The 26,096-nt window shown below is 62.0% G+C and overlaps 3 protein-coding genes and 1 long non-coding RNA gene across 6 annotated transcripts; 2 read left to right on the forward strand and 2 right to left on the reverse strand.

Moving 5' to 3' along the window:
- Window positions 1-5,774: 5,774 nt before the first annotated feature.
- On the reverse strand, window positions 5,775-9,586 carry ARHGDIA (Rho GDP dissociation inhibitor alpha). The gene is made up of 6 exons (XM_045986407.1): window positions 9,487-9,586; window positions 7,901-8,117; window positions 7,693-7,776; window positions 7,374-7,450; window positions 7,227-7,290; window positions 5,775-7,077 (listed from the first exon to the last, which is right to left on the reverse strand). The coding sequence occupies exons 2-6, from the start codon at window positions 8,088-8,090 to the stop codon at window positions 6,878-6,880; spliced, it is 615 nt and encodes a 204-aa protein (XP_045842363.1). The 5' UTR covers window positions 8,091-8,117; window positions 9,487-9,586; the 3' UTR covers window positions 5,775-6,877.
- Window positions 9,587-12,815: 3,229 nt separating this feature from the next.
- LOC123929141 lies at window positions 12,816-16,864 on the forward strand. The gene is made up of 2 exons (XR_006815889.1): window positions 12,816-12,961; window positions 14,085-16,864. It is a non-coding gene; the product is annotated as an uncharacterized LOC123929141 (long non-coding RNA).
- A 70-nt stretch (window positions 16,865-16,934) lies between these two features.
- On the reverse strand, window positions 16,935-20,538 carry ALYREF (Aly/REF export factor). The gene is made up of 6 exons (XM_045984438.1): window positions 20,247-20,538; window positions 19,701-19,832; window positions 18,089-18,236; window positions 17,417-17,480; window positions 17,161-17,338; window positions 16,935-17,084 (listed from the first exon to the last, which is right to left on the reverse strand). The coding sequence occupies exons 1-6, from the start codon at window positions 20,481-20,483 to the stop codon at window positions 17,070-17,072; spliced, it is 774 nt and encodes a 257-aa protein (XP_045840394.1). The 5' UTR covers window positions 20,484-20,538; the 3' UTR covers window positions 16,935-17,069.
- A 92-nt stretch (window positions 20,539-20,630) lies between these two features.
- Window positions 20,631-25,977, forward strand: ANAPC11 (anaphase promoting complex subunit 11). 3 transcript variants are annotated; one of them, XM_045984440.1, is made up of 3 exons: window positions 20,631-20,661; window positions 21,477-21,596; window positions 25,713-25,977. In XM_045984440.1, exons 2-3 carry the CDS (start codon window positions 21,488-21,490, stop codon window positions 25,856-25,858), a joined length of 255 nt encoding a protein of 84 aa, XP_045840396.1. In that variant the 5' UTR covers window positions 20,631-20,661; window positions 21,477-21,487; the 3' UTR covers window positions 25,859-25,977. The 3 variants fall into 3 exon arrangements, with proteins under 3 accessions (XP_045840396.1, XP_045840397.1, XP_045840398.1); XM_045984441.1 differs by having other exon boundaries at window positions 20,636-20,760; XM_045984442.1 differs by lacking the exon at window positions 20,631-20,661 and adding an exon at window positions 20,927-21,157.
- Window positions 25,978-26,096: the final 119 nt, after the last annotated feature.

A 26,096-nucleotide genomic window follows, 5' to 3' on the forward strand; every position in this document is an offset into this window, starting at 1 on the left:
CGCTCGGACTGGCTACCCGCACTGGCCCCCGACCCCGGATTCGGAATCGCCGTGGAGGCCGCCCTCCCTCTCTCCCGGGATTGGTCGAGGAGCTCGCGCTCGCACTCTTCCCGGGCTTCTCATTGGTGTCCGGTGGAGAACTTTCTCTTCCTCGACTTGTGACTGGTGGCTTTCTCCTACACCTTCCGTGGGTCTGGAATGGCTGCTGCCTGTGGGGACCCGGGCTCTGTGGCTCCTGATTGGCTGGGAGATGCGCGCACCCCCGCGCGATCCCTCTTCGAACGTGGCAGTGGGGCGGAGTTTTCAGATGAGGGGCGGGGCTGCGCCTGCGCCTCTGAAACCCCTCGTGTTGCATTTTGATTGGACGGCCTGTCCGTAACTGACACCTCCCACCCACCACCCTGGCTTGGCAAGCCGGAAGCTGAGCTAACGTAACTTCCGGTGTGCGTGAGGTTCGGGCGGTGCCTGTTAGGGACCTCGGCTAAGGACGCGGACGGCGGCACGTGCGGCTCGGCGGGCCGGGGCGCCGAGGAGGCGCGGGGAAGACCGAGCCCGAACGTGCCGGGGCCGGAAGCGGGCGAGGAAACGGGGGAGGCCGGGCCGTCCACCCGCGGGTCCGGAACCAGGGACGCGGCCCCGTGGCGTCGGGCAGCCCGGCCGGGGAAGGCTTCGGGCGGCGACGCGGGCCCCCGCCGGCCGGCCGAGCCCCCGCCGCTGACCCCCCGACCGCCGGGCCGGGACGCGCGGACCGAGCTCGGGGGTCCCGCTTGTGCTCGGCGGCGGCGGCTTCGGCAGAGCGGAAAGCGCGGCCCTGCGGGCGGTGGTCGCGGCCGACCGGCGTGTCCCTCCTCCCCCGCCCCTCTGCTCGCCCTGGCCGCCCTCCCCGCGCCCGCGCGCCGTCTGCGCTCGCTTCCCCGGTGGAGAGGCCCCGCCGCCAGCGTCGCGGCGCGGCGGGAAACAGCGAAGCGCGCGCACGCGGCGGCGGCGGCTGTGTGACTTCGCCGTCCCCGGAGCGCGCCGCCGGGAGGGGCTCGTGAGGGCGCTTTCTCGGCTCCCGTGTGGGCTCCCCCGCCAGAGGACCCCTTCCGGGGTGTCGTGTGCACGCGCCGGCCCCGGCCCCGGCCCCAGGCAAGGGTGGCTGCGCCGCGATGTCGGCCTTCACGGGGCCTTGTCGGGAGCTGGGCCTTGGCACAGCAAGGCCGTGGGCGTGTCCGCCCCAGCGTCCGTGGGCCCTGGCCCGACGGTCCATCAGATGAACGACCGTCACCGGCAACGACCGTTGCAAGCAAAGCCCCTTCTGCTCTGCGGGGAGTGCGCGGCGCTGCTCCCCTGCCTCCCGGCGTCGTGTCATCGCCACAACCGTAGGACCGGCGCTCGGGGCCTGGTAGAGGAGGAGACTGTATCTTGGATTTGACCTGCCTGTCGCGGCCTGGTTTTGTTCTGCTGACGGGGACAGCGAAGAGCTGGACGGTCCCCTGACGCTGATGAGCTTGTGACGGCTTGGAGCAACGTCACTCCAGAGCGCGTAGTCTTGACAAAAGACAAGAACTTCGGGGTCAGGTGGGAAACAAGGGGCGCCTGAGTGTCTGCCTTTGAGGTCATGGTCTCAGGGTCCTGGGATCGGTCCCGCATCAGGGTCTCTGCTCAGCGGGGAGCCTGCTTCCTCCTCTCTGCCTGCTTGTGATCTCTGTCTGTCAAATAAGTTTTTTAAAAAACGGTCTAATGACCAGAACAAAAGGGCTTCCCGGTGTGTCCATGTGCCACACCAGGCACGGACCGCTGTGCGGGACACACGAAGCAGGAAGCAACTTCTAGAGACTCGCAGCGACTCACATACGTTGCATTTGTGATTCTAATCTAAAGTGTTCGGGGGCGCCTGGGTGGTTCAGTGGGTTAAGCATCTGCCTTCAGCTCAGGTCATGATCCCTGGGGTCCTGGGATCGAGCCCTGCGTCGGGCTTCCTGTTGGGTGGAAAGCCTGCTTCTCTTCCCACTTCCCGTGCTTGTGTTCCCTCTCGCTGTGTCTCTACGTAAATTAAATCTTTAAAAGAAAAAGCGGGGGGCGGGGGGGACAAAGCAGACCCGATCCCATTGTGGCTGCGAATGAGCCTTACCCTGGAGTCTGCCTCTCTCTGCTGCATGCGGTCCACGCGCCTTGACGCAGAGGATGACGGTGCAGCCAGTGGCCACAGCTGTGAAAACCAGGGCTTAAACGAGGCTCTGGCCTAGCCTCCGTGTTTGGGCGTCTTGGCTGTGCCTTCTCAAGGCGCCTGCCCAGCTTGGCATTGGTTTCCTGTACCAGCCTGTGCAGCAGCAGCAAAGCGGGGCTGTCAGCTGGAAGGAAGCCTGGTTTGGGGAAGGTCTGAGGTCCCCGGTTTCTGTGGGGCTGGTCCCAGAACACAGGCTGCTTCACTGAACACCTTTGCAGACCTCGGCTTTGAGGGGAGGGCTGACACCTACCTCCTTCGTGAGACCCACTCACGTACCATCCTAGAGCTCCAGAGAGAGGCTGTGGGGCTGTGTTCACCATGTACCCTGGGTCCCGAGCTGGAATGTGCCCTTGGAGGTCAGGGCCCACCTGCCCTGTGGCTGCGGTCCTGGCATCTCTCAGGACCAGCACCGCTGCCTCACGACATCCTCCAGGCGTCTCTCATTCTCTGAGAAGGTGCCCATTACACCTCGTGAATTACTGGGTGATAAGATGTTTTGATAAATACTGTTCTCAGAAATAGAGCTCTTGGGGCTCCTTGGTGGCTCAGTGGGTTACAGCCTCTGCCTTCGGCTCTGGTCATGATCTCAGGGTCCTGGGATCGAGCCCCGCATCGGGCTCTCTGCTCCGCGGGGAGCCTGCTTCCTCCTCTCTCTCTGCCTGCCTCTCTGCCTACTTGTGATCTCTATCTTTCAAATAAATAAATAAAATCTTTAAAAAAAAAATAGAGTTCTCAGGGGTTCCTGAATGGCTCAGTCCATTAAGCATCTGCCTTCTGCTCTTGGTGGTGGGACCAAGTCCCGCATCAGGCTCCCTGCTCAGTGGGGAGTCTGCTTCTCCCTATTCTGCAGCTCTCTGTCAATTAATAAATAAGATCTTAAAAAAAAAAAAAAGTTCTCGTGTTGCCTGGGTGGCTCAGTCGGTGAAGCATGTGCCTTCAGCTCAGGTCAAGATCCCAGGGTCTGGGGCACCTGGGTGGCTCAGTGGATTAAGCCACTGCCTTCGGCTCAGGTCATGGTCCCGGGGTCCTGGGATCGAGCCTCACATCGGGCTCTCTGCTCCGCGGGGAGCCTGCTTCCTCCTCTCTCTCTGCCTGCCTCTCTGCCTGCTTGTGATCTCTCTCTCTGTCAAATAAATAAATAAAATCTTAAAAAAAAAAAAAAAAAAAGATCCCAGGGTCTGGCATCAGGCTCCCTGCTTGGCGGAGGGTCTATTTCTCCCTCTGCTTGTGCTCCTCTGTCTCTCAAAAAGATGAAATCTTGTTTTTTTTTATTATTATTTTTTTAAGATTTTATTTATTTGACAGACAGTGATCACAAGTAGGTACAGAGAGAGAGGAGGAAGCAGGCACCCCACTGAGCAGAGAACCCGATGTGGGGCTCGATCCTAGGACCCTGGGATCATGACCTGAGCTGAAGGCAGAGGCTTTAACCCACTGAGACACCCAGGTGCCCTGAGTTTTGTTTTTTGTGTGTTTTTTTTTAAGTAGAGTTCTCAGAATAAAACTCCTTTCCAGTATGTGCTAGGGTAGAAGGTGTTGAGGGAGTGAACAGCAGGCTCCCGGCCACCCAGGAAGTGCTCACTAGGCTGCTGAAGGACAGCTCCAGGCTGTAGGGTCCCACTGCCAGGCAGGACCATGCGACCCGGCAACCCTGCACACGTGCATGCCGGAGCACCGTGGGGAGCCATGGCCCTGGGGGCAGGTGGGGGGAGGGGGTCCTGATTCCAGAGTGGGATGGTGCAGGGCGTGAAGATTATCGTAAACCACGGTCATTGGTGACGAGTCAGTCACGTTAGAGATCCTTCCTCTGTGTCCAGTGGCACCTTGGTGGAAGAAGGGCCCATCTGGGAATAGATGACGAGGGGGCAGCTTGGGGGTTCCTGGGGGACATGGACAGGGGACACAATGGAAGAGGACCATAGACACAGGCTCCCAGACTGCACAGACAGGTTCAGGGTGAAACCAGGAGGACCAGGTTAGACTTGGGACTGACGAGACACGTCCTGCAAGTCCTGCAGGTGCTGCCCTATGTGACCCTTCACCCGGGGAGCGGCCGGAGCAAAGTCCTGGCCCTTGGCAAGGCGCCGGTACAACTCGACACTTGGGGTCTGAGTCCACATGTGTGACCAAAGCTGGGAAAATCCATGGCCTGAGGGAGCCTCAGAAGGCCCTGGGCCGCTGAACTGTCGACGCACGGTTTAAACCCTGGTTTTGGGTGTTCCGTGGACCTTGTAGGAAATGTACGAGGAGAGGTGTGGCGGTGGCCCGCCCCGGAACTGTGGTGCGCCGGCGGAGCTCGAGCCCCTGCCCTGCCCAGCTATACCTCTGGGGGGCCAGGGTGCGTTTCAGAGGTCGCTGCGTCCCCGTTCAGTGGGAAAGGTGCCCAGACCCCGAGCCCGAGGTGGTGTAGCCCTACTGGCCTTTTGTGCCACCTGACTTGGGGCCCTGCTCCTCGGTCACCCGGGTCTGGGTGGGAAGGGCCACTTCACCCTGTCATCCAGCAGGGGGCTCTGGTGAGCAGGGCCGAGGCCTCCAACAGCCCCCGGGAGCGGTCCACCGCCGCCCCAGCCAGGGAAAAGCTGCCGGCTGGGCACACCCTGCCGGGAAGCGCTGGCAGCAGGGGCAGGGCCCCAAAGGTGTGGCCAGCCGAGCCTCTCAGAGGGCAGCTTCCTGCCGCCATGAAGTGTGACACAAACCCTTTTCCAACCCACCCAGAGCACGGAAAGAGCAGGTTTCACAACAGGCGTCAGGCCACACGAGGTGGTTTCCAGTCTGCGCTTTTCCCGTCCTCAGGCTGGGGAGGGCGCATCAGAGTTGCTGGACGCCCTCCCACGGTGCAAGGAAAGGAGGCGACGTCCCCCTTCTGCCCCGCCCCCCACCCCCAAGGTCCGGTAGAGGCTGTGCAGTCCTCCAGGAGCCCCCTTGCTGGTTTGTGTGTGTGTGTTTTTTAAGATTTATTTATTTATAGGACAGACAGAGATCACAAGTAGGCAGGCAGAGAGAGAGGAAGAAGCAGGCTCCCTGCCGAGCAGAGAGCCCAAGGTGGGGCTCAATCCCAGGACCCTGAGACCATGACCTGAGCCGAAGGCAGCGGCTTTAACCCCCAGAGCCACCCAGATGCCCCCCTTGCTGCTCTTCTGCACCTCCAAGCAGTGAGGGCCCCTCAGTCTCCTCCTGTCTGCCCCACTTCACCCGTTCCACCCTGGAGCCTGGGTCCTGTAGGACCCCCCAGCCCCCGCACTGACTTCCGGTCCAGCCTCCTGCCCCCGCTGCTGGTACAGGGACCGCCTCATCCCACTCCATCCCAGGACTGTCTCTGGCAAGGTTCCCCTTCTTCAGAGTTGGGGTATTTCCTCCACGGAACCTGTGCCCCGGACCCCAGAGACGTACTGCGCCACCCTGCCCCCCACCAAGAACCGTGTAACTTGGGCAATTCGGGGAGACTCCAGGCCTACACCCAGAGAAACACTGGCCGGATCTTAAAGGAAAGCTTCAAATCATTCAATAGCCGCAGGCACCGTGGCTGCCCTCCCTGCCCCCCGAGACAAGCAGCAGACACCCTGGCTGCTTTGGGGGAGTTTATTTCCCGGTCAGAAAAGGAGAAGCAGGGTCAGGCTCCTGAACATTCTAGGCCTGGGCCCAACAGGGGAGGCGAGGGGAGGGGAGGCACAGGGGAGGGCTCCGACTGTGCGCGCTTGGTCCCACAGTTGTCCTGGCTGGGTCCGGGGAGGGCCTGCCGGGGATGGTGGCACCGAGCCTGGGGGCAGAGGTGGCAGGCCAGGGGCCCAGAGGACGGCACATATGAAGCAATAAATACTGACAGGCCAGGCACACGACCCCAGGCCGGCAGGCCCAGGCGGGACAAGTAAGGCTCGGCCGCTGGCTCCGGACTGCCCGCAAGGACAAAGAAGGCAGAGGCGTGAGGACACCTGGCCTCCCAGATGGGAATGGAGGCAACTTCAGTTTTGGCAATTTGGCTTCCCCCCCAGCCAGCCCCTCGAGCCGTCCCCACAGCCCCGGCCGGGGGAGGGGAGCAGCAGCACACCCCACACACCTCCCCGGGCCACTGGGGCTGCGGACGGGGCAGGGACCGGGGGACACCACATGCTCATGCAGACACGGGGGGGGGAGGTTAGCGACAGCCCCCACAGCACACGTCCCACATGTTAAGGCATCATGGTTAGACAGTGACTGACAGCGAGGGATGAGCTGACCGGGCACGGGTGAAAGCAGGAGGGGCGGGCCCCCAGGAGGCCTCGACTCATGCACCCCACCCCACCCCCACCCCGGAAGAAGACAACAGGATTCAGGGCAACTGCAAAGGCCTGCAAGGACCTGGGCGTCCAGGAGATTCCCTTGAAGAACCAGGGCCTCAGGTCAGGTTAGGACGAGTGGGGGAACCCAAAGGGGTACGGAAGGGGAGGTGGAGGCCTGGCCCGGAGCCTCCCTCCCCCCTCCCCCTCCAGCACAGGCAGAAGCAGCAAGGCGAGACCACCGAGGAGGCTGGGGCCAGGAGGGAGGGGCAGGGTCGGCCGGGGTGGGGGGGGGTGCAGACCTGTCAGCACTTTGGTAAGGGGTCGGGATGGGGGGGTGGGGCCGATAGGGGTGGGGCACGTCAGACAGGTCCGTCTGTCTGTCCGGAGGCCTGCCTGCCTCCCCGGTCAGGGCTCAGTCCTTCCATTCCTTTTTGATGGTAAGGTTCCACTCCCAGGACAGATGGTCAGTCTTGTCGTCGTCTGTGAACCGGGACTTGATGTTGTAGCTCCCTCGGGCCAGCATACCCTTGGGTGCCTCCTCCGTCGGGGTCAGAAACTCGTACTCCTCCGCCCGGGGTCCGTAGCTCCCCACCATGTAGTCGGTCTTGTCGACTGTATGCAGGAAATGGGTGGTCACCAAGGCTGCCCGACCCCACCCAGGGCCGAGGGCACACACTGCCTTCTCTCTCCCCCTCCTGATCCCAGGGCCCTTGTGCAGCCGCCCCATCTTGGGGGCAGGCCTCCGACCCCCCCCCACTCACTCTTGACGCCTTTCCTGTATGTGTGTTGGATGTACTTCATGCCAGACACGATCTCCCGGTTCACCTGCAGGGAGAGAAGCCAAGCAAAGCTCGGCGAGGCTTTCCAGGCCCACGGCCCCCCAGCACCTCCCACGGCCCCTGCCTTACTCGGAAAGAGATTTTTATCCGGTATTCCACGCCCTCCTTCAGCACAAAGGACTGCCTCCTGAAGGCCTCCAGATCGCCTGTGCCCAAGAGAAGATTGTACTGGAAGGCTCAGCTGCAGGAAGGGGCACAACACTCCCTCCGCGCCCACCCTGACCCACAGAGCCCCAGGCGGCCCCACCCAGGACCCCCAGTCCCAAAGCCACAGCCGCAGACTTCCCGGCTGCGCTTCTCATGCCCCCCACAAGAGGGCACGCGCGTGCTGAGAAAATACTTCCGGCGGCACCAGCCTGTGGCCAGGGACCTCAGTGAGGCCACTCACCTGTCAGGTCCAGCTCCAGGGGGCCCGGGGCCGTGCTGCACACCAGGGTCAGGCGGGTCACAACAACGTTGGGGACGTTGGGGTCTGCGGATGAGAGCAGGTTAGAGCTCTACCCCAGGCCTAACTTGCCGTTGGTGGGTGGGGGGAGCTGGCAGCAGGAACCCACAAGTGACAGGTGTCCCTCTTGGTGCTGCCTCAGCCCACTTACCAGCAGACACAGTCACGCGGCCCAACAGGGCCTCCTTGTACTTGCGCAGACTCTCGTCATCCTTGTCCAGCTCCTGGATCTCCTGGATGCTCTTCTGGGCGGGGGGCTTGTAGTTGACCGAATGCTCGTCCTCCTCGTTCTCCGCGGCGATCTGTGCTAGCTGCTCGGCGGTGGGCTCCTGCTCGGCCATGCTCTCCTCTAGCTGGGTCTGGGACACCTGTGGGGACGGACAGGGTTGTGGCAGCCCGAAGGCAGCTCTACCGCCGGCACGCGTCTGCTGGATGGATGGGCCCTCGGCAAGGAACCGGCCCCGCATCTGTCCCCAGGCAGGCCTTCTGCAGGAAAGCAACTGCAGACAGAGCTTTGCAAAAGTCCCCAACACAGACTCCTGAAGCCCAGAAAAGGCCAGTCCGTGCCCTGCCCACCTTGTGGACCCCTGGAAGTCTGGGTAGAGCATCCAGAGCTACGGAGGCCCTCCAGCGAGCTCCCCAGGAAGACGGGGCACACCTCTCCCACAGCTGGGGCGGAGACAGCACCCTGGCCGACTGGCAGGGCGGGGCCACCTCTCAAATCCTGCCCAAATCCTGCCCTGCTTGCGAAGCCTCCCAGACCCTCTTCCTCTGGAAACCTCCTCCCGGGTCTCCCTGACCACACACACTCCTTGGGTTCTGTCCTGACCGGGGAGCATGGCCCCGGCCTGCAAGCGCAGGGTTGTCCTGGAGCTCAGACGACCTGCCGGCCGAGAGCCGCAGGCGGGTCCAGGCGGGCACGAGGAACCCCAACCATCCGCCAGCCTTCTCCCCACTGTGAGGACGTGTGACCTGCAACGCGGGGGCTGCAGAGCTGCAAGGTCTCGGGGCCTCTTCCGGGTCCTGGCCCAGAAGAGCTTGGGGCAGCGCAGAGCAGCGCAGGGGGCAGGCCCCGCGCTCCCCAGGACTAAGGATCCCCACCGCGCCCGCCAGAACCGCTGCGGAACAGGCGAGGCCCACTCCGACCCTCGCGCCGCACGGGAAGTGGACCAGAGCGCAGTCCACGCTGGCCTCGGCCGGCCCCGAAGGTCCGCCGAGCCTGTCCCCCGGGACCGCGCCGGCAGCCTGGAGCCGCCCGGCGCCGGACCTCACAAAGGGCCGCCGGGAGCCCCGCGCCGGCCGCCCGCCACAGGTCGGGTGGGGCGCGCCCGTTTTCCAGCCTCCGGGCCGCCGGCTCTGGAATTCCTCCCGAGGCTCACGCCCTGACGCCGCCCAAGTGTGGCCGCAGGCGACGGGCTCCCGCGGGCGCGCCGGCCGCGGCCCACACTTCCTTCCGCAGGGCTCCGCAATCTGGGCGGGCGCGCGCGGGCTGCGGAGCTCGGGGGCCACGCCGCTCGGGCCGGCCGCCGCGCTCGCGTCCCCGGGGAGGGGGCCCCAGGCCAGGGCCCGGACGGCGCGCAGAGGCACGCGCGGGGGCGCGGGGAGGCCCCCAGAGGAGGCCCGCGCCGACCCCCGGCGAGCGGCGCGAACAAAGGCGCGGCGCCCCCAGCCCCGCGGCGCCCCCGCCCGGGCCCCGCCCCGCCTCGCCCCCGCCGCACCCTGCCCGCCGCCGCTCACCGGAGGCTCGACCGCGCCGCTCTCGCGCTCCCTCCCGCACGGAATGACGAACGTCGCCGCCCCGCCCGCGCGCTCCCGGCCGGCCACTTCCGGGGTCACGCGACTTCCGCTCGCGCCGGGCGGCCGCCGTGGAGCGCATGCGCGCGCGCGGGCTGCCGGGAGCGTGCCGCCACCATCTTGCGCAGCCGGCCTCGTGGGCGCGTCCCGCGAGGTCCGGGCCGGGTTGGGGTTTGGCGCGCTTTGCTGCCGGTGATTTTTGTTGGTCCCGGGCGTCCTCGGGGCTCGGCCGCCAGCCCGGGGCACGAGGCAGTTTCACGGCCTCGCGTGCGCCCCTTCGTACATCGTGACCCGTCCCCGCGGTGCCCCAGCGCGGGTTTGTGAAGCGCGGGGACTGGCGGCCTGTGTGGTCCGACTGTCCACGGGCCGCCCTGGGGTCCCAGCGCCGCTGGAGGGGAGCCTGTCCCCGGCGCGGGTGGCCCGGTCTCTCCGTCCGCTGTTTCCCGCGCACGCGAGGAGCGCCGGGCTGTCGGCAGCGGCTGTCGGCTGGGGTCCGACGTGTGCCCCGCGCAGACCCGGAGACGCTGTATAGTCCCCGCAGGTCCCCGCAGACCCCGGCTCCGGGACCCGGCAGGGCCTGGGGCGCTTGCCCACCTGCGCCGCTGCCCTCGTGTGGAGGGGGGCGTTTTCGACCACAAACAATGCAAAATAGGAACCTGGCTATCTTCTGAGCATGGTGAAATATTTGAGGAATACTTGCGGATTTTGTGTAACTTAGGGGTCGCGCGGTCAGCGTTCTGTGCGGAGCCTTGCAAGGGCTGCGGTTCCGTGGGTTGCTTGCGAGGCTTCCTGTCGTCCTAAGTCCGGAGCCCACAGCCCACTGTCCTGCATTGCCCAGCTGTAGGTAGAGGAAAACTCTGCTTTCAGATAACCCAAATGCTTTTATTTATTTTTATTTTTATTTACTTTTTAAGATTTTGTTTGTTCATTAGAGAGCACAGGCGGCGGGAACAGCAGAGGGAGCAGGAGAAGCAGGCTCTGGGCTGAGCAGGGAGCCTGACCAGGGTGCCCGGGTCATGACCTGGGTGGACAGCAGCTGCTTGATGGAGTGAAGTCACTCAGGTGCCCCGCCCCCACCAAGAGCTTTTAAAAAACAAAACAAAAAGCAAAAAATTCCTGTTGAAGGAAATTTCAGACATAGACTTTGTTAGGGATCTATTACCGTGTAAAAACACGTACGGGCAAACAGGAGTTACTCTGCTGTTCCTGGGGGCCAGGGAGCGGTGTGGCCTGTGGTCTGGCTCCCGGTCTCCTGAGGCTGCCGCAAGCAGTGGGCCAGAGCGGATCCTGACATCTGTGGGAACTGCAAGCCCTTGCCAATGCGGTGAGCAGGATGCTGGTCCTTGTGGGCGGGAGGGTTCACTGCCCGGCCACCTGTCACTCCCGGCCCCTCCAGAGCACTGCTTGCAGCAGGGCTGCTGGCTTCTCCCAGGAGGCCTCAGAGAGACAGGTGGACGCGGAACAAGAGCCCACAGAGCAGCGTCTCTAACAACGTCCGTCTCAGGAGGAAGGTCCCTTCTGCGCTCTTCCGGCCTCACAGACCTGCCCTAGTATAGCGTGGGAGGGGACCACAGGGCTGAGAGCACCAGCAGGCAGGGCTGTTGGGCCTGCCCTGGAGATGGCCCACCACATGCACCAGAGGAGAGAGAAGGGTATGACGAGCCCAGGGCACCTGCCGTCTAGCCTCCACAGTTAGCCTAGGGCCCGGCTTGTTCCCACGAGCCGGCTGCTGGGTGGAAGCAAACCTCAGAGGTTATTTCCACCGTGAATATTTCAGCACGTATTTATTTCAAAAGGAGGGGATCCCTTCTGGGGAGAAGCAACAGCCACAGCCCCATTATCTGCCCTGTTCACGTATCTACCACTGTGTAAGGAGCCACCCAAAGTGGAAGGGCTCGGGGCAGTGATTGACCGCTCTCTGCTATTCTGTGGGCTAGGCGAGCTCCGCTGGGGCTCTCCTGCCGCTGCAGTCAGATAAGGTCCATGCCGGGGCCCCACTGGGTTGCGCTCAAGGGAGGCGGCCGGCCCCAGGCCCTTCCACAAGACTCCTGTGGGATTTGGGCTGCTGGATCCAAGAGCAAATGTTCTGAGAGGCCTGTTCCCAATCTCCGTGTGAACCCATGGGGGCCTCCAGAGACCAGACTCCTGCCGCTTTTCACTGGTCAAGCCCAACTTGAGCCAGCGCAGGTCTAAGGGCCGGGAGTTAGATCCCACACCCTCAATGGGGAGAAAAGTGAAAACTGTGTTCCTCTAATAGGACCAAATGACGCACGTTCCTCTCCGGTTAATACACTGCCTGCCAGGACCCCCGAAAGTCTCATTCCACTTTGGCATCAGCTCAGGGCACAGGTGAGAGTGAGGGTGTGACTTGTCTTAGTTTGGAAATTGGGGCTCAAGACCCAGAAACCCTGCCCCAAGCACCGGATAAACCTTCCCGTCTCAGTCCCTGACCTGCACAACCTGAGTGTGATAGAAAATGGTGTTTGCGGGGCGCGTGGTGGCTCAGTGGGTTAAAGCCTCTGCCTTCGGCTCCTGTCATGTCCGCGGCCTGGGCCCTCCTTTCCGTGTGCGGGTGGGAAGAACACACACGACTCCCGCCGTCTGGGCAGCCAGCTGAATCGAATCGGGAGAGCGGCGTTTTGTCATGGTCAGTGTCTGATCATGGAAAAGAGCTTCCTTGTGCTTTTGGTTTGCTTTGGTTTTTAAGAGAGGGCGTGGGGGAGGGGCCCAGAGGTTCGAGCAGACTCCCTGCGGAGCGCGGAGCCTGACACGGGGCTCGATCTCACCACCTGAGAGCATGACCCCAGACGAAACCAAGAGTCGGACGTTTAACCAACGGAGCCACCCAGGCGCCCCAAGAATATCCTTGTTTTTATTTTTTATTTTGTTTTTATTTATTTACATGTATTTTGTAATGCTTACGAAGTGAAGATTCAGAAGACACTCTCAAGAGTGAGAGGGTCCTGACAGGGTCTGCCCTATTTTCTTTTTAATATCCTTCGTTTTTGTTTTTTTTTTTTTAAAGATTTTATTTGTTTGAAAATGAGCGAGAGAGAATACAAACGGGGGAGGAGCAGAGGCAGAGGGACAAGCAGACACGCTGAGCTGGAAGCCCAATGCAGGACTCGATCCCAGGACCCCGGGATCGTGACCCGAGCTGAAGGCAGATGCTCTAACCGACTGAGCCACCCAGGCACCCCCGAATATCTTTTTTTTTTAAGATTTTATTATTATTTTTTAAAGATTTTATTTACTTATTTGACAGACATCGCCACCCCCGTCAAGTGTGAATTTCGTGCTAGTGAGTGGGTCTACTTGGAAAGCACGACGCCAAGTGAGAGAAGCCAGAGACAGAGACATACCATACGCATGGTATGATTCCGTTTATACGCCACGTCCCAGACCGGCCAACTTTATGGTATGTCAATTCTATCTCACTAAAGCTGTGGTTTAAAAAAAAACCCAGTAGGAGCATCCTGGTGGCTCCGTGTAGAGCACGTGACTCTCGATATCAGGGCTGTGAGTTCGAGCCCCATTGGAAGGTAGAGGGGACTAAAAAAATAATAAAAATAAAAAGTACAATAAATAGAGGCACCTGGGTGGCTCAGTAGGTTGAAGCCTCTGCCTTCGGCTCAGGTCATGTTCTCAGGGTCCTGGGATCGGTCCCGCACCAGGGTCTCTGCTCAGCGGGGAGCCTGCTTCCTCCTCTCTCTGCCTGCCTCTCTGCCTACTTGTGATCTCTGTCAAGTAAATAATCTTAAAAATAAAAAATACGGTAACTGGAACGCCTGCGGAGCCCGGGTCTGGAGGGCACTGGGAGGCGGTTTGTGCCGTCACCCCGTGCTGACTGGATGTGTGGTTTAAGCTTCTCTTTCCTTTTTTTTTTTTTTTTTAAAGATTTTATTTACTTGACAGCGAGAGTGCACAAGCAAGGGCAGAGGCAGAGGGGGAAGCAGGCTCCCCACTGAGCAGGGAGGGAGCCCGATGCAGGACTCGATCCCTGGACCCTGGGATCATGACCTGAGCCGAAGGCAGACATTTCACCGACCAGACCACCCAGGCGCCCCTGTTTTAAAAGTGACCTCTACCTCCAACGTGGGGCTCAAATCCATGACCCCAAGATGAAAAGTCACACACTCTGTCAATGGCTCCGGCCGGGCACCCCGATATCCTGTGTTCACCCCCCAGGCCAGTCCGTCCCCCATCGGAGCAGATGTCTGAGGGCGGGGACTTCTGTGTCACGCTCACTGCTGTGTCCCCGGCTCGTGAGGTGCTTGCACGTGGCAGGCACTCACATATTAGCCGTATGAGTAAAGAAGTTTTCTTTAAACTCAAAAATAGAAAGATCAGTTCACCAGGTTTCCGGGAGGATAAATGAGATCTGCTCGGAGAGCCCGGCCGCGAGAGAGACCCAGGCCCTCCACGGCTGTTTCTCGATTTCTGCAGCCCCGACTGGAGTGCGGCGCCAAGTCTGCGTTCCCACGCTTAACTTCTCTCGTAAGTGTGAGACTGTATCACGATCTCACTTTTGTTTGTGTCAGGCTCGCAGCTCCGTGAAGACAAGAACCAAACTCCTCACTCCGTAGATGCGGGCGGACACACAGGTGAGACGGCCCCAACGGACGTCGGCGAAGCGCCACCGCCACCGTTGCTCATCCATCTGGCCCGCCGCCTGTTTCCTGCAGTCCGTAAGCAGAGCGGCCTGCCGCTTGTTCCAGAATGCTCAGTAACCACACATCTTCGCTCAACTACCCAAGAGCCAAGGACACACCGGCAGCCGGCTGGCTCCTCGCCGCACGGACCATCTGGTGACAGGTCCGGCCCAGGGGCTGTGAGCCCTGCAGCCAGTCCGCCATTCCTCCCCAGGGTGGGCTTCCCGCTCAACGGGCAGAGCAACTCAGACGGGATGCCGGACCCATTTCTGGGCCCAGCACTGAGCTTCTGTGTGGGCCGCCGGCCATGAAGAGGGCCGGTCAGCATCCACATCCAGGCTAAGGGGCAGCCGGTCCAGCCGGGTGGCTCTGAGGGGCACTGGCGAATGGCAGTTCAGCGTCTGAGCAAAAAATGTGCCGGAGAAAGACATGTAAAACCCCCAAGTTTTATTTCATCTTTCACTCATTTAACTGGTGTTTTGGGGGATGAAGAGTGCTGGCCGTTGCAGGGACACCTGGTACTGTCCTTTCGGTGGCCAATTCCCCAGCTTGCCTTGGATCACGGATGCCGTCTCTGTACACAGCAGCCCCCCTTTCCCTCTCAGGAGCATCCCTGCGTAGACAGTTACAGGCTCCTCCAACTCTTGGAGGTAAAACGAGGTTTCCTGGGGCGCCTCGGTGGCTCACTGGTCGGGCGTCTGCCTTCGGCTCACGTCATGCTCCCAGGGTCCTGGGAAGGAGCCCCGCACTGGGCTCCCTGCTCGGCGGGGCGCCGGCTGCTCCCTCTGCCTCTACCCCTGCTTGTGCTCCCTCGCTGTCAAATAAATAAAATCTTAAAAAAGGTAAGATGAGGTTTTCTGTCCCACAAACGAAGGAGTCGAGGTTCAAAGCGATTGAGGCTGCTCCCAGCCCCCTCGGACTTCTCCGGTCACCCCTCCCCACCCCCACCCCGTGGTCGCCCCAGCTCCTGCAGTGTCACCCCCTCCAGCTTCTCCTGTCACCTTCCTGGGTCACACCACTGGCCTCGGCTTTGCTAGTGTCTGCCTGTCACCAGCTGCTAAACTGGCAACGTCCAGCTCCAAACACTCGTGGGACGCCGGTCGGCGTCTTGGCGTCTCTGCCTGCCTCCGAGATCCCACGCTGAGCGCGGTCCCTTCCCCTCCTTTCCTCTTGGCCTCTCTCTCCGCACATGGCACCTCAGCCACGGCTCCAATGCCTGAGCCACCGGCGCCCGCCTCCCCATCCCAGCGGCCACCAGCTGCAGCATCTGTGGCCTCTGGCCTAGGCCACCTTCCCCCTAAAGCGGGGGTGCTCCTCGAGCAGCCCACCACCTCTCCGACAGCGGTCTCCTCCCCAGCACGTGGCTGCTCCGAGGGACACCACCTCCCAGGGCCCCACACTGTGTGTGTCATGTGACCTCAATTCTATATCCATCCCGCCCTCGTGGCCACAGCAGCCAAGGCCAGGCACGTCCCAATCCCTCCCTGCGACACGGGGCTCCTCCAGGGCTGAGCCGGGTCGTACCAGTCACCTCTCCGTCCAGTGCCTGGTACGGGCAGGCCGGTCAAGTGGCAGCTGTGGCCTCACACCGCAGCGCCGGGACCGGCAGTTAAAGGCACCACGGCCCACGTGCAAGTTGACCCCGAAGCCCCCTGAGCTGCAGGGCGCACCCTGGCCGGTCTTTACGCTGCCACACCAGCCCCTCCCTGCCACGCAGCCCTGCGCTCCGCAGCCCCGTGGCCTTCCCAGGGCTCTCCTCTCCATGGAGGCCACTGCCTTCCAACCGCCTGCTGCACCCCGAACTGTGCTCTGGGGGCCGCAGAGCGGGGGCTCTTAGGTCTCACTGGCTCTTAGGCTCACAGGCACAACTGGGCCCTGGGCACCACCTCCAGAGAGGGAGGGAAACCCTGAGGACCGCAGCATGGTCTCCCCACCCAGCCTCCCAGGAGGGGGAATCTCAGCCTCTTCCGAGCAGCATGGCTGGGCACGGGAGCAGAGGCAAGTCACCAAGTGACATCACGGGTCTGCTCTCTTCCGTCCCAGAGGGGGTCCAGGTGGGGCAGCTGCCGGCCCTCCCTTCCAGGTCTGCGCGCGTCAAACTTGCCACGGCCACAGCTTCCCCTAGCGTTTCACCCAGGACACAATTAAGGGCACACTTTCTGGTTGGCTCCTGCTTTGATGTGAGAGAGAAAAACAGGGAAGGGTTACGTGGCAAAGTCAGAACTGCTGATCCATGCTTCCGACAGGCAGAACTCCAGGAGGAAAGGGACAGCCCGGCCTGGTCATGTGAAATCTGGCAACAAGACGGCGTCCCCGGGGCCCCCTCGATTCACGCTGCAGGCAGTGGTGGTGGCTGTTCCCATGTCTCCCGCCCACCTGATGGGAAAGGATGGGAGAGGACAGAGCTAGGATGGGCGGAGCAGAGACCGAGCAGCAGCGGCGGCCCTCCGGGAGCACGGGACTGCTCCCCACACGCTCGGTCAGGCCCGAGGAAGGACTGCAGCAGGGGACGAGTCACATGGCCCCAGTTCCACACACATCTCTGTTTTATTACGGCAAAGGTGGAAACACCACCTTCCCACAACGCCAACCGGTAACATTTATCCCAAAAATAACTCAGTACAAAACACGGCTGTTTCAGATTAAAAAAAAAACAAAACAAAACAAAAAAAAACACAGAAAAACCCAAAACAAAACAAAACAAAAAAAAGGAAAGAAAAAAAAAAAACCTTTACATGAGTTTTTAAATCCTATTTTAAAACATAAAAGAAACAAATCCATCATTGGCCGCACAGCCCCAGTCCACTGCCCCCTCCCAGCCGGGGGCACGGAGGAGACATCTGGGTCCTGCTCCACGCCAGGATCCGCCGCGCCTTAGCTGGTGTCCATCTGAAACACACACGCAAGTGCTCGCTCAGCGGCGGCCCCGCGCCCCCCGCACCCCCCGCCCGGGCCCGGGACTTACTCTCGCGTTGTAAGCGTCCAGCTGGGCGTCCAGCTCCTCTGCAGAAAGCTGCTGCTTTGAACTCCGGCCAGTGCCTCTGCCCCTGCCCCGGCTTCCTCCGCGGGTGCCTCTCCGGGTGCCGCCGCCGCCACCAAAACCCCCAGAACCGCGGTTTCTGGTCATCCCGCCTCTGTTCACACTAGCGAGGAAGAGGGAATCACTCTCCGGACGCGGAAAGGCCTGCGGGCCCACGCAGCGTCCCGGCCCCGGAGCTCACCTCTGCGCGGGTCTCCGCTGCGTGTCGATCTGTGACGTGACGAGCTGGATGTTCATGGGGCGGCCTGCGGCAGAGAATACAAGAGGCGCCCCGGTTAGAGGGCCCTGAGACGTGCCGACGGGCGCCACTGCCTGGTCTCCATGCAAGCACCAGCAAGGGGCTCTGTGTCTCCGGTGCTCCCGACAAGGGGAGCGGCCGAGCGATACTGGCGGCAGAACGAGGTGCTGCCAGGGACAAGCCCACCAAAACCGCTCCTCGCTCCTTCTCAGTCCGGGTGACGTGGGCGTCCGGCCAGGTGTCCGGGGCGCTCGTGGGTGGAAAGGTGTGGGTGGCCTGACGGAAGAAGAACCGGTACCTTTGTCTTTACGACTACAGCCCCGCACTCAGAGCTGTACTATGGCGGTTCTGAGAAGGCTTCACAGAAGTGAGTCTTCCGGAAGGAGCTGAAGGAGGGGAGGGATGTAGCTCGCTGGATGGGGGTTCACAAGAGGTTGGTCCCGATGTGTGGGGCAGCATGAGAGGTGGCAGAATGGAAGAGAGAGACAAAGGGGCGAATGCAAAGTGTCCTCGGCCACAGGGGGAAGGCATACTCCCGCACGGACAGCTGCCAGCCCCAGACCGCACAAACGAGACGCAGCCCCGCCATCATCCTGGGTCCAACCGCAGACGCACCATCCAGGGGGACCCCGTTGTATTGCTTCATAGCTTTCAGGGCGTCTGCCTTCCGTTCAAAGTGCACGTCGGCGGTTCCTAAACTGCGCCCGGAGCGGTCATAGTGCACAGCCGCCTTCTTCAGGGTCCCGAATTCCGCGAAGAGCTCCTGGAGGCCGGGAAGAGCAGCTGTCAGCCAAGTGGCTTCCCTTTGGGTGGCCCAGGGCACTCCCTGGGCATGTGAGCTGTTCTGGGGTTGTTTCCCTGGGCGGCAGACACGTGGCGGGGGGCAGGGCAGTGGTAGGGGAAGGGAGGGGCAGACGGGACAGCAACTTCCCGGAGCAGCTGGGCCCAAGGGCTCCTGCCAGCGAGGGATCTTACATCTGTCCCAGGATGCAGGTAAAGGCCCACAGAGCCCACCAGTGAGGGGAACAAGATTAAGTCGCTACCTTCTTCAACAGAGGAAAACCGACAACACACCCAAGGACCGCACCAAGAAACAGCAAAGGCCAAGATCACAGAGCGAGGGATGCTATCCAACATGTGGACATGTGGACCAGCTCACAGGGCCTGTTGAGTCGGGAGCCCTGACCCAGCCCCTCCCCCAGGGCAGATTCTGGCTCACCTTTCCCTCTCCTCCTACTCAAGCCTGCCGCAAAGGCTGAAGTCAAGCGCTGCCATGGAAACTGCCCTGACCTCAGGCAGGCTGGGAGTTGGAGAGGGAACCCAGAGTGTGGGGCTACTCCGGCCGCAGGCACACAGCGGGAAGTGGAGTTCACCAAAAGCGGTTTCCAGTGGATGCCAGAAACCACCTTAAAAAAAGTGTTGAGACACCGTGAGTGCTCACCAGCCTTGCTCTGTCCTCCCACGGTAGTCAAACAAACAGCTGGGCTCGGGGAAACTGAACCCAGGAAGGCCCAGCACCCTGACCCAGCCATCTCTGGGACTGATCCCCAAAATGTCTTTACTTAATCAGAAAACAAGTAAATATGCTTTTAAAATCTATTTGCCTTTGAAGTTCAAACAAACAAACAAAAAAAACCCCAAAAAACAAAAATAAAAAATCTCCTAAAAAACAGCAAACAAACAACAAAAAGAGAAAACAAGAAGCTTCAAGCAAAGCTGAGTTTGAGAATCATGCCACTCCAAAGACCAGGGGAAGAACAAGGCCCAAGTCCCCTAAGACCTGGAGCCTGGGGCTCCAGGCACACCGAGCCCCATTCTGCGCTTTGCACACGGACCTCCACAGAAGAAGACCCTTCTCCTCCCAACGACTTTAGAACCAGGGCGAAATAAACAAAACGGTGGGCCAAGGTGCGGCCGCGACACAGGGAAGGCGCACACCAGGCTGGTCTTCCCCGCGGGGAACCGACCGCTCTGGCAGAGCGCCTTCGTGCGCAGGCGCATGGGAAGGGCAGCCGCTCCCCACGGTCAGCTGGGGCCGGCTCCCCACACGCTGAGCCGCCCGCCGGACCCGCACCTGCCGCACGGCCCCTGCTCCGCACTCCTGCACCCCTCAGAGCGGCCGGGGTAGCCCTGCGTTCCCGGAGGGCTCACTGTCCTCAGCTGGGCACATCCCCAACAGGACCAATTCGGCGAGGGCAAGGGCTCACCGCGACACTCCGGCCCTCACCTGAATGTCAGCGTCGGACACTCCGAAATCCAGGTTGGACACCAGCAGTTTCCCCCCCGTCTCGACGCCTGCGCCGCCCCCAAAGCCGCTGTCGAACAGGTCATGCTGCCACTTGTCGGGAAGCTGTTTCGGCTGGAGGAGGAGACGCGAGAACAGACACCGACCGTGAGGTCTCTCCGGGGCTCTCGCCCTCCCGGGCAGGGCGGCACACGGTCGGCGCGGAGGCCCGCAGCTCGCCCCTTCCCGCCCACGCCGCCGCAGGCCGCAGCCGACCCGGCGGGACCCCACGCTCCCGCGGCTCCCTCCGACCACCTTCCCGCCGCCCGCGCGGCCGCGCCCAACGTCCGCTCGGCCGCCGCCGCCACGAGGCCCGGCGCCCAGCCGAGACAAAGGCCGGAGGATCTCCGCCTCCCGGGCCCGGGCCCGCGCGACCTCCGCGCCCGGCCGGCGCCCGCGCCCACCGGCCCGCCGCGGCCTGCCGTCCTCCCCGCCGCGCACCGCCCGGCCGGGCCGCTCCCCGCCGCGGGCCGCCGCCGCCGCACTCACCCTGCTGTAGGGCGCCGGCCGGTTCCTGCCGCCGCCGCCCGCCGCGCCGCGGGCGATGGCCGGCCGGTTCCGGATGGGCCCGCCGCCTCGGTTCACTCGCGCGGCGGCCTGCGCCCCGCCGCCACGGCCGCCCTGGGAGCCGGCCCTGCCGCGGCCCCGGCCTCCGCCGCGGCCACCTCGCTGGCTCCGGTTCAGCTTAATGATGTCGTCCAGAGACATGTCCATTTTGTCGGCCATGGCGGGCGCGGAATCGGCCTTGGCTCGAGCCCGCGCGTCAGCACGCCGGCGCGTCACTTCCGGGGCCGCGCGGTGTCTTCCGGTGCCGGGGCCTTGGAGAGGCCCCGGATTGGCTGTGAGTGCACGGCGGGGGCGGGGCGGCGCGTGCGCGCTTGGGAGCGAGTTCGGCGGGCGCTCTGTAAGGTGCCGGGCAGTGGCCGCGGTCGTTTTTATACCTTCCCGCGCGGGCGCTGCCAACGGAAGGCGGGCGGGGCGGCGCGCGGTCAGGCCGGCGGAGGTGCGAGGGCGCGGGGCGGAGCGCGGCCGTTGGGGCGGGACTGGCGCGCCGCCCCTCCCCCGCCCTTTCCCGCCCGTGCCTTGAACCCGCACTTGTCCCCCGCGCCCCACCCTCTCCCCGAGACGGAGCGCGCGCCCCGCCCCGCAGCCTCTCCCCGCGCTCCCGCGCCTTCCCCCACCCTCCTTCCTGGCACTTCACCCTCTCCCCGCGCCCTGTCCCGCCCTGCAGCCCCCTCTTCCGCGCTCTCGTCTGGCGGCGGCGGCGGCTCCCCGACCAAAGTCCTTGCTGACCAGGGCCGCAGGCCGAGCGGGCTGGGCGGGTCCCCCCGGGTGGTCAGCTGGGTCGGGGTCCCCCTGTGCCCCCGGAGCCGGCCGCACCCCTCCGAAAAGCACGTGCGGTACGTCTCTGCAGGCCCTGGTGGGAGCCCGCGCTGCGTCCGTGGACGCCGGGCAGACCGTGCGGTCCGTGTAGAGAGCCCTGCGGGTGTGGGGCGCCTCGCTCGCCCTCCCAGGGGCACCCGGGCCCTGCCCCCGCCGGCCTTGCGGACGGATTTGCGCTGGTCGGTCTGGGTTTCTCAGAGCTCTCCCGCCGTCCCAGCCCCGTGCTGACCGTGGGTCTGGGTGACCCTCGGGCTCAGAGGAGCGCCCCTTGGGTCCCTAGATGCGGTAGCTGTGCAGGCTGAGGTAGCCGGGTGATCTCTTTCCCTCTGCCTGCAGGCTCCGCGGCCATGAAGGTGAAGATTAAGTGCTGGAATGGCGTGGCCACTTGGCTCTGGGTGGCCAACGACGAGAACTGTGGCATCTGCCGGATGGCCTTTAATGGCTGCTGCCCGGACTGTGAGTGTCCCCTGCATTCCCTCCCTCTTGAGCTTTGCCTGCTGGCCTGGCCATGACCTCTCGCCAGAACACGAAGTGGCTGGGTTTTGGTGTCCCTTTCCTCAAGAAAAGTTGGCAGAAGCCAGGTGGTTTGGGCCCCTGTTTGTAGAAAGAGCCCGTCAGGAGTTTTGTGAGAAAAAGTGGTGTCGCCTTTTCCCGTGGTCAGACTCGGCTGTGAAGCCTGAGGGGGAGAGAGACGTGTTAGAACTCTGTCTGAAGACCCTCAAGCGAACAAAACCCGGGATGTTGTAGGGTGCCGCTCCCCTCGCCCGGCACTCAGGATCACCGTGGGTAAGGGACCTTTGCGCCTCTGCTTTGTGGCTCGGTAACGATAACTAGGATGCCTGGTGCCACGTCCGCCGAGTCTCTGAGCGGAACTCCAGCTTTTTACAGGCGGTCCCATCACATCAGCCAGGACGTGATGATGAGTCCTTAGGGTCTCCCCCATTCCTAGGCCTTGCTTGGACTTGCCCAGTTGTCCGCAGGTGTCCCTTCACTGCGCGGTGTAAGCGGGATCCACAGTTGCTTTGCTCTGCCCTGGGCGTTCAGTGTTAACATAGAACAAGCCCTTCCACCCCCACTCAACTGTTTCAAGGCGTCTGACCTTGTAGCAAAGTTGTCTTGTCTCACAGAGTGCCCCCCACCAGGTTTTATCAGATTTCTTTTTTGTGCTTTTGGTTTTTTTTTTAAGATTTTTTTGTTTAATTTATTTGACAGAAGTCACAAGTAAACAGAGAGGCAGGCAGAGAGAGAGGAGGAAGCAGCCTCCCGTTAAGCAGAGAGCCCGATGCAGGGCTCAATCCCAGGACCCTGAGATCATGACCTGAGCCGAAGGCAGCGGCTTAACCCACTGAGCCACCCAGGAGCCCCTTGTGCTGGTTTTTGATTCATTTTTGTTCCTGTTATGTTCTGTGAAGTAGAAACGCTTTGAGTATATTTTTAAGTCAAAAAACCAGTTTTTGCACCAGTGCATTTTGGTTTTAGTCAAACCTAAGTGAACTTAAACAGAAGCAAGTTGACCCTTAGGGGCCAAGAGGAAAACGGGACATGGGAGTAGCGAAGGTCTCTGTCCCGTGAATGACCAGGCCTTTGTGTAGGCTCAGGTGAGTGGCCAGAATAATACTAGTGCTTTACTTCTTACAGTGAAATTCAGGTCATTGGATTTTTTTTTTTTAAGGTTTTATTTATTTATCTAACAGACAGAGATCACAAGCGGGCAGAGAGAGAGAGAGTGGGGGAAGCAGGCTCCCCGCTGAGCAGAGAGCCTGATGCGGGGCTCGATCCCAGGACCTTGAGACCATGACCTGAGCTGAAGGCAGAGGCTTTAACCCACTGAGCCACCAAGGAGCCCCTGCAAATACTATTTCATATTTTAAGATTTAAAAGACTTTGACCTTTTAAGATTCACTATTTATTTATTTGACAGTGACAACAAGCAGGGGCAGCAGCTGAGGGAGAGGGAGAGGCAGACTCTCTGAGGAGCAGGGAGCCTGATGTGGGGCCGGATCCCAGGACCTGAGATGATGACCTGAGCTGAAGGCAGACGCTTAACTCACTGAGCCAGCCAGGCCCCGTGCCTGTTCTTTAATCCTTACATTTGCTCTCGCTGAAAGGAAATCTCACCTCCCAGGACTCAATCTGTCCTGGTTGACTCGGGGGGTGGGACGCGAGCTGAGGAGATCACTGGCTGGTTCCCGTTGACGAGGTTTGCCTCACCACAATGCTCAAGATGCGGTTGTGGCGATCTACTTCAAGTCACTGTTCAGTGCGTCGCTAGGGGCACAGCGAAGGCCGTGGGGGTGGAGGGGGCACAGACATGCAGCTTCCCCAGCAACAGACTCAAGTCTTCTGGAAAGAAGTCCCGGAGGGCGCCGCCCTCGACTGGCCGGGGGAGAGTGAGCGGCGGGCAGAGACGCAGGGGTGCGGAGCCCAGCTGCCGCCGTGGCGGCAGGGCCTGTGGCTGGCGTCCGCGTTTGCCGGTGGGCTCGGGGTCTGCGGAGGGGGATTTAGGGCATGATCTTCAGACCTGAGGTCAAGTTTGAGAGCCAGTCGTCAGGTACGAAGTGTTTGTCGGGCCTGGGTGCTGCCTGTGCGCATGAAGGGACGCTGGCTCTCTCTTGCTACAGCTGTGTGCGTGTGAGAAACCTGGGGTGCCGGGCGCTGCGGTAAACCTGCCCCCAGCCCCAGAGGGCTTTGGGAGCAAAAGTCTTCTTGAGACGTGTTTTCATGACAACCGGAGCAAGCGCTTGGGTGAGTCATCATCCCTGTTCTGTGCTCGTCATGCCTCAGGCAGGCCGTCTGCTGGTGACGTCCCTGGGAGTGGCTCCTGCCCTGGTAGCCGATGGCCCTGTGGCCTGGGTACTCCCCCGTCAGCAGGCCCCCAGGGCAGACCCTGCCCCCTGCCAGAGCATCCTGCCTTTGCAGGGGACTCGGATTCCAAGCTGAGTTCTCCTGGGCCCGGGAAGGGCCCAGGTGGGGGTGTCATGGCCTCTGTCACACCGAGTGGACACTCTGGGCTCAGGCCCTCCCCCCGCCACCCCCCGTGGGTGGGGGAGCAGAGCGAGTACAGTAATTCTGCGTTTGCCCCAGCGCATGATTTTCTAGTCGCTACGTCATCAAAGTCTCAGAAGGCAACGATGTTTTGTTATAAAAAGGATTTTTTTAGATTGATAAACAGCGCCCCGAGCAAGTGGACGGACAGGTACAGCGGCAGCTGTCCTGACTTGGTGGGATGCAGGCGTGTGGGGCAGGGGCTGCTCGGGATGAGGGAGCTGCGCGCGCTGGGTCGACTTGGAAGGACACTAAAGAGCCCGCAGTTGCTGCTGACCTGGTGCCCGTCTGAACCACGGGACGGGGCTGCTGCCCTCCGGAAGTGGCAGGCGCCTCAGTGCACCATGTGCCAGGCCTCTTGTCCAGAAGACGGGAGATGGCGTGGCCGAGTACAGCAAGGGTGGCCGAGAGCACTGAGCACGGCCAGGTTCCCAGCCCCTCCGCTGGCGAGGGACGGGCCAAGTGGGACCACTATGTTGGCTGTGGTATTACTTCGTGGGATCGAGCGTCCCGTGTTTGCGGTGTCGAGGGGGGATGGTGGTCACAGACGTCCAGAGGCAGACTCTGTTCTGCAGGGAGCTCCCAGCTTGGTCTAGGACGTGTGTTGACATAGAGCTGCCGCAGGGACAGGCTGTCCGTTTGTCCCAGCCCTGGCCTGTCTGTCTCATCCCTTGTGTTTGTGCATCGGTGACATCTGGTCCAGCTAGCGTTCCAGAGGTGTAGAGGACCCCCCCCGGGCAGCGATGGGGAGGATGGCACCCCAAGAAGGGCGGAGGCAGCAAGCCACCACACCTCAGTCCCCACGGGGACCCTGACACACAGCCTGTGGGGCCCGTTGTGCTCTGGCGGTACCAGCTGTTGGATAGCATTTTCTCGCTTCTCAGAAAGCAGGAAATCAGAGACCCCTTTTTCTTCTGATCACGGCAGCGTGGCTGTCCCCCTGGGCCCGTCCACGGAGGTGGCATTTCCACGCACGTGGAGTGGACTGCCGGCAGCAGGCTGCTGACAGGTGGGGCGGCCGCTTGCTCGCCCGGCTGCTGACAGGTGGGGCGGCCAGCAGCCCTCCCCTGAAGCATCCTGGCTCCCTGCCGCCTGGAGAGGAACCTCCCAAGACCCCAGCTCTCCTACGCCTGGTCGGAAGGAATAGTTCCCTGTTCGGAGGGGTGGCTCTTTGGTGGTGGCGGGGGCGCTGGGGTGTCCCTCGATAGATTCATGCTGTGACCTTGGTGTTCCGAGAAGTGGCAGAGCTGTGGTGTGCCTGTCGGTGGGCCCGGCCCGCGCCCTCCCTGCAGCTGAGCACTCCCTCGCAGGCGAGGACAGTGAGGGCGGCGCTTGCAGGCCTGTGCGAGTGTGCGTGCGTATGTGTGTGCGTGCGTGCGCACGTGAGTATGTGTGTGCGCACACCAACCACTGTGCTCACGCTCCTGATTCTGTCTTTTCCGAAACATGAGGTGTGAGAGGCCCTGCGCCCGGCGCCATTGGGCGGCCGGGGCCGGGCTCCGGGTGACCTGGTGCTCTCGCCCGCAGGCAAGGTGCCGGGCGACGACTGCCCGCTGGTGTGGGGCCAGTGCTCGCACTGCTTCCACATGCACTGCATCCTCAAGTGGCTGAACGCGCAGCAGGTGCAGCAGCCCTGCCCCATGTGCCGTCAGGAGTGGAAGTTCAAGGAGTGAGTCCCCGGCCGCCCCTCCGCGCCGCCACACCCCTGACTCCGCGGGAGCTGCGTTTGTTTTCCTTCAGATGGTGACACTTTTATCCAATAAGTAAAACTCATTAAATTACCCGAACCTTGCCGGAGGCCTCTGTTGCCTGTTTTCTTGGTCCTGACTCCGCCTCGCAGCAGCGCGTTGATAGGAAAACTCAGGAGTAAACATCTCGATGCGAGCCGACACAGCTCTGAGTCACATCCCC

Source organism: Meles meles, chromosome 18, assembly GCF_922984935.1.
Source record: "Meles meles chromosome 18, mMelMel3.1 paternal haplotype, whole genome shotgun sequence".
Lineage (NCBI taxonomy): Eukaryota > Metazoa > Chordata > Mammalia > Carnivora > Mustelidae > Meles > Meles meles.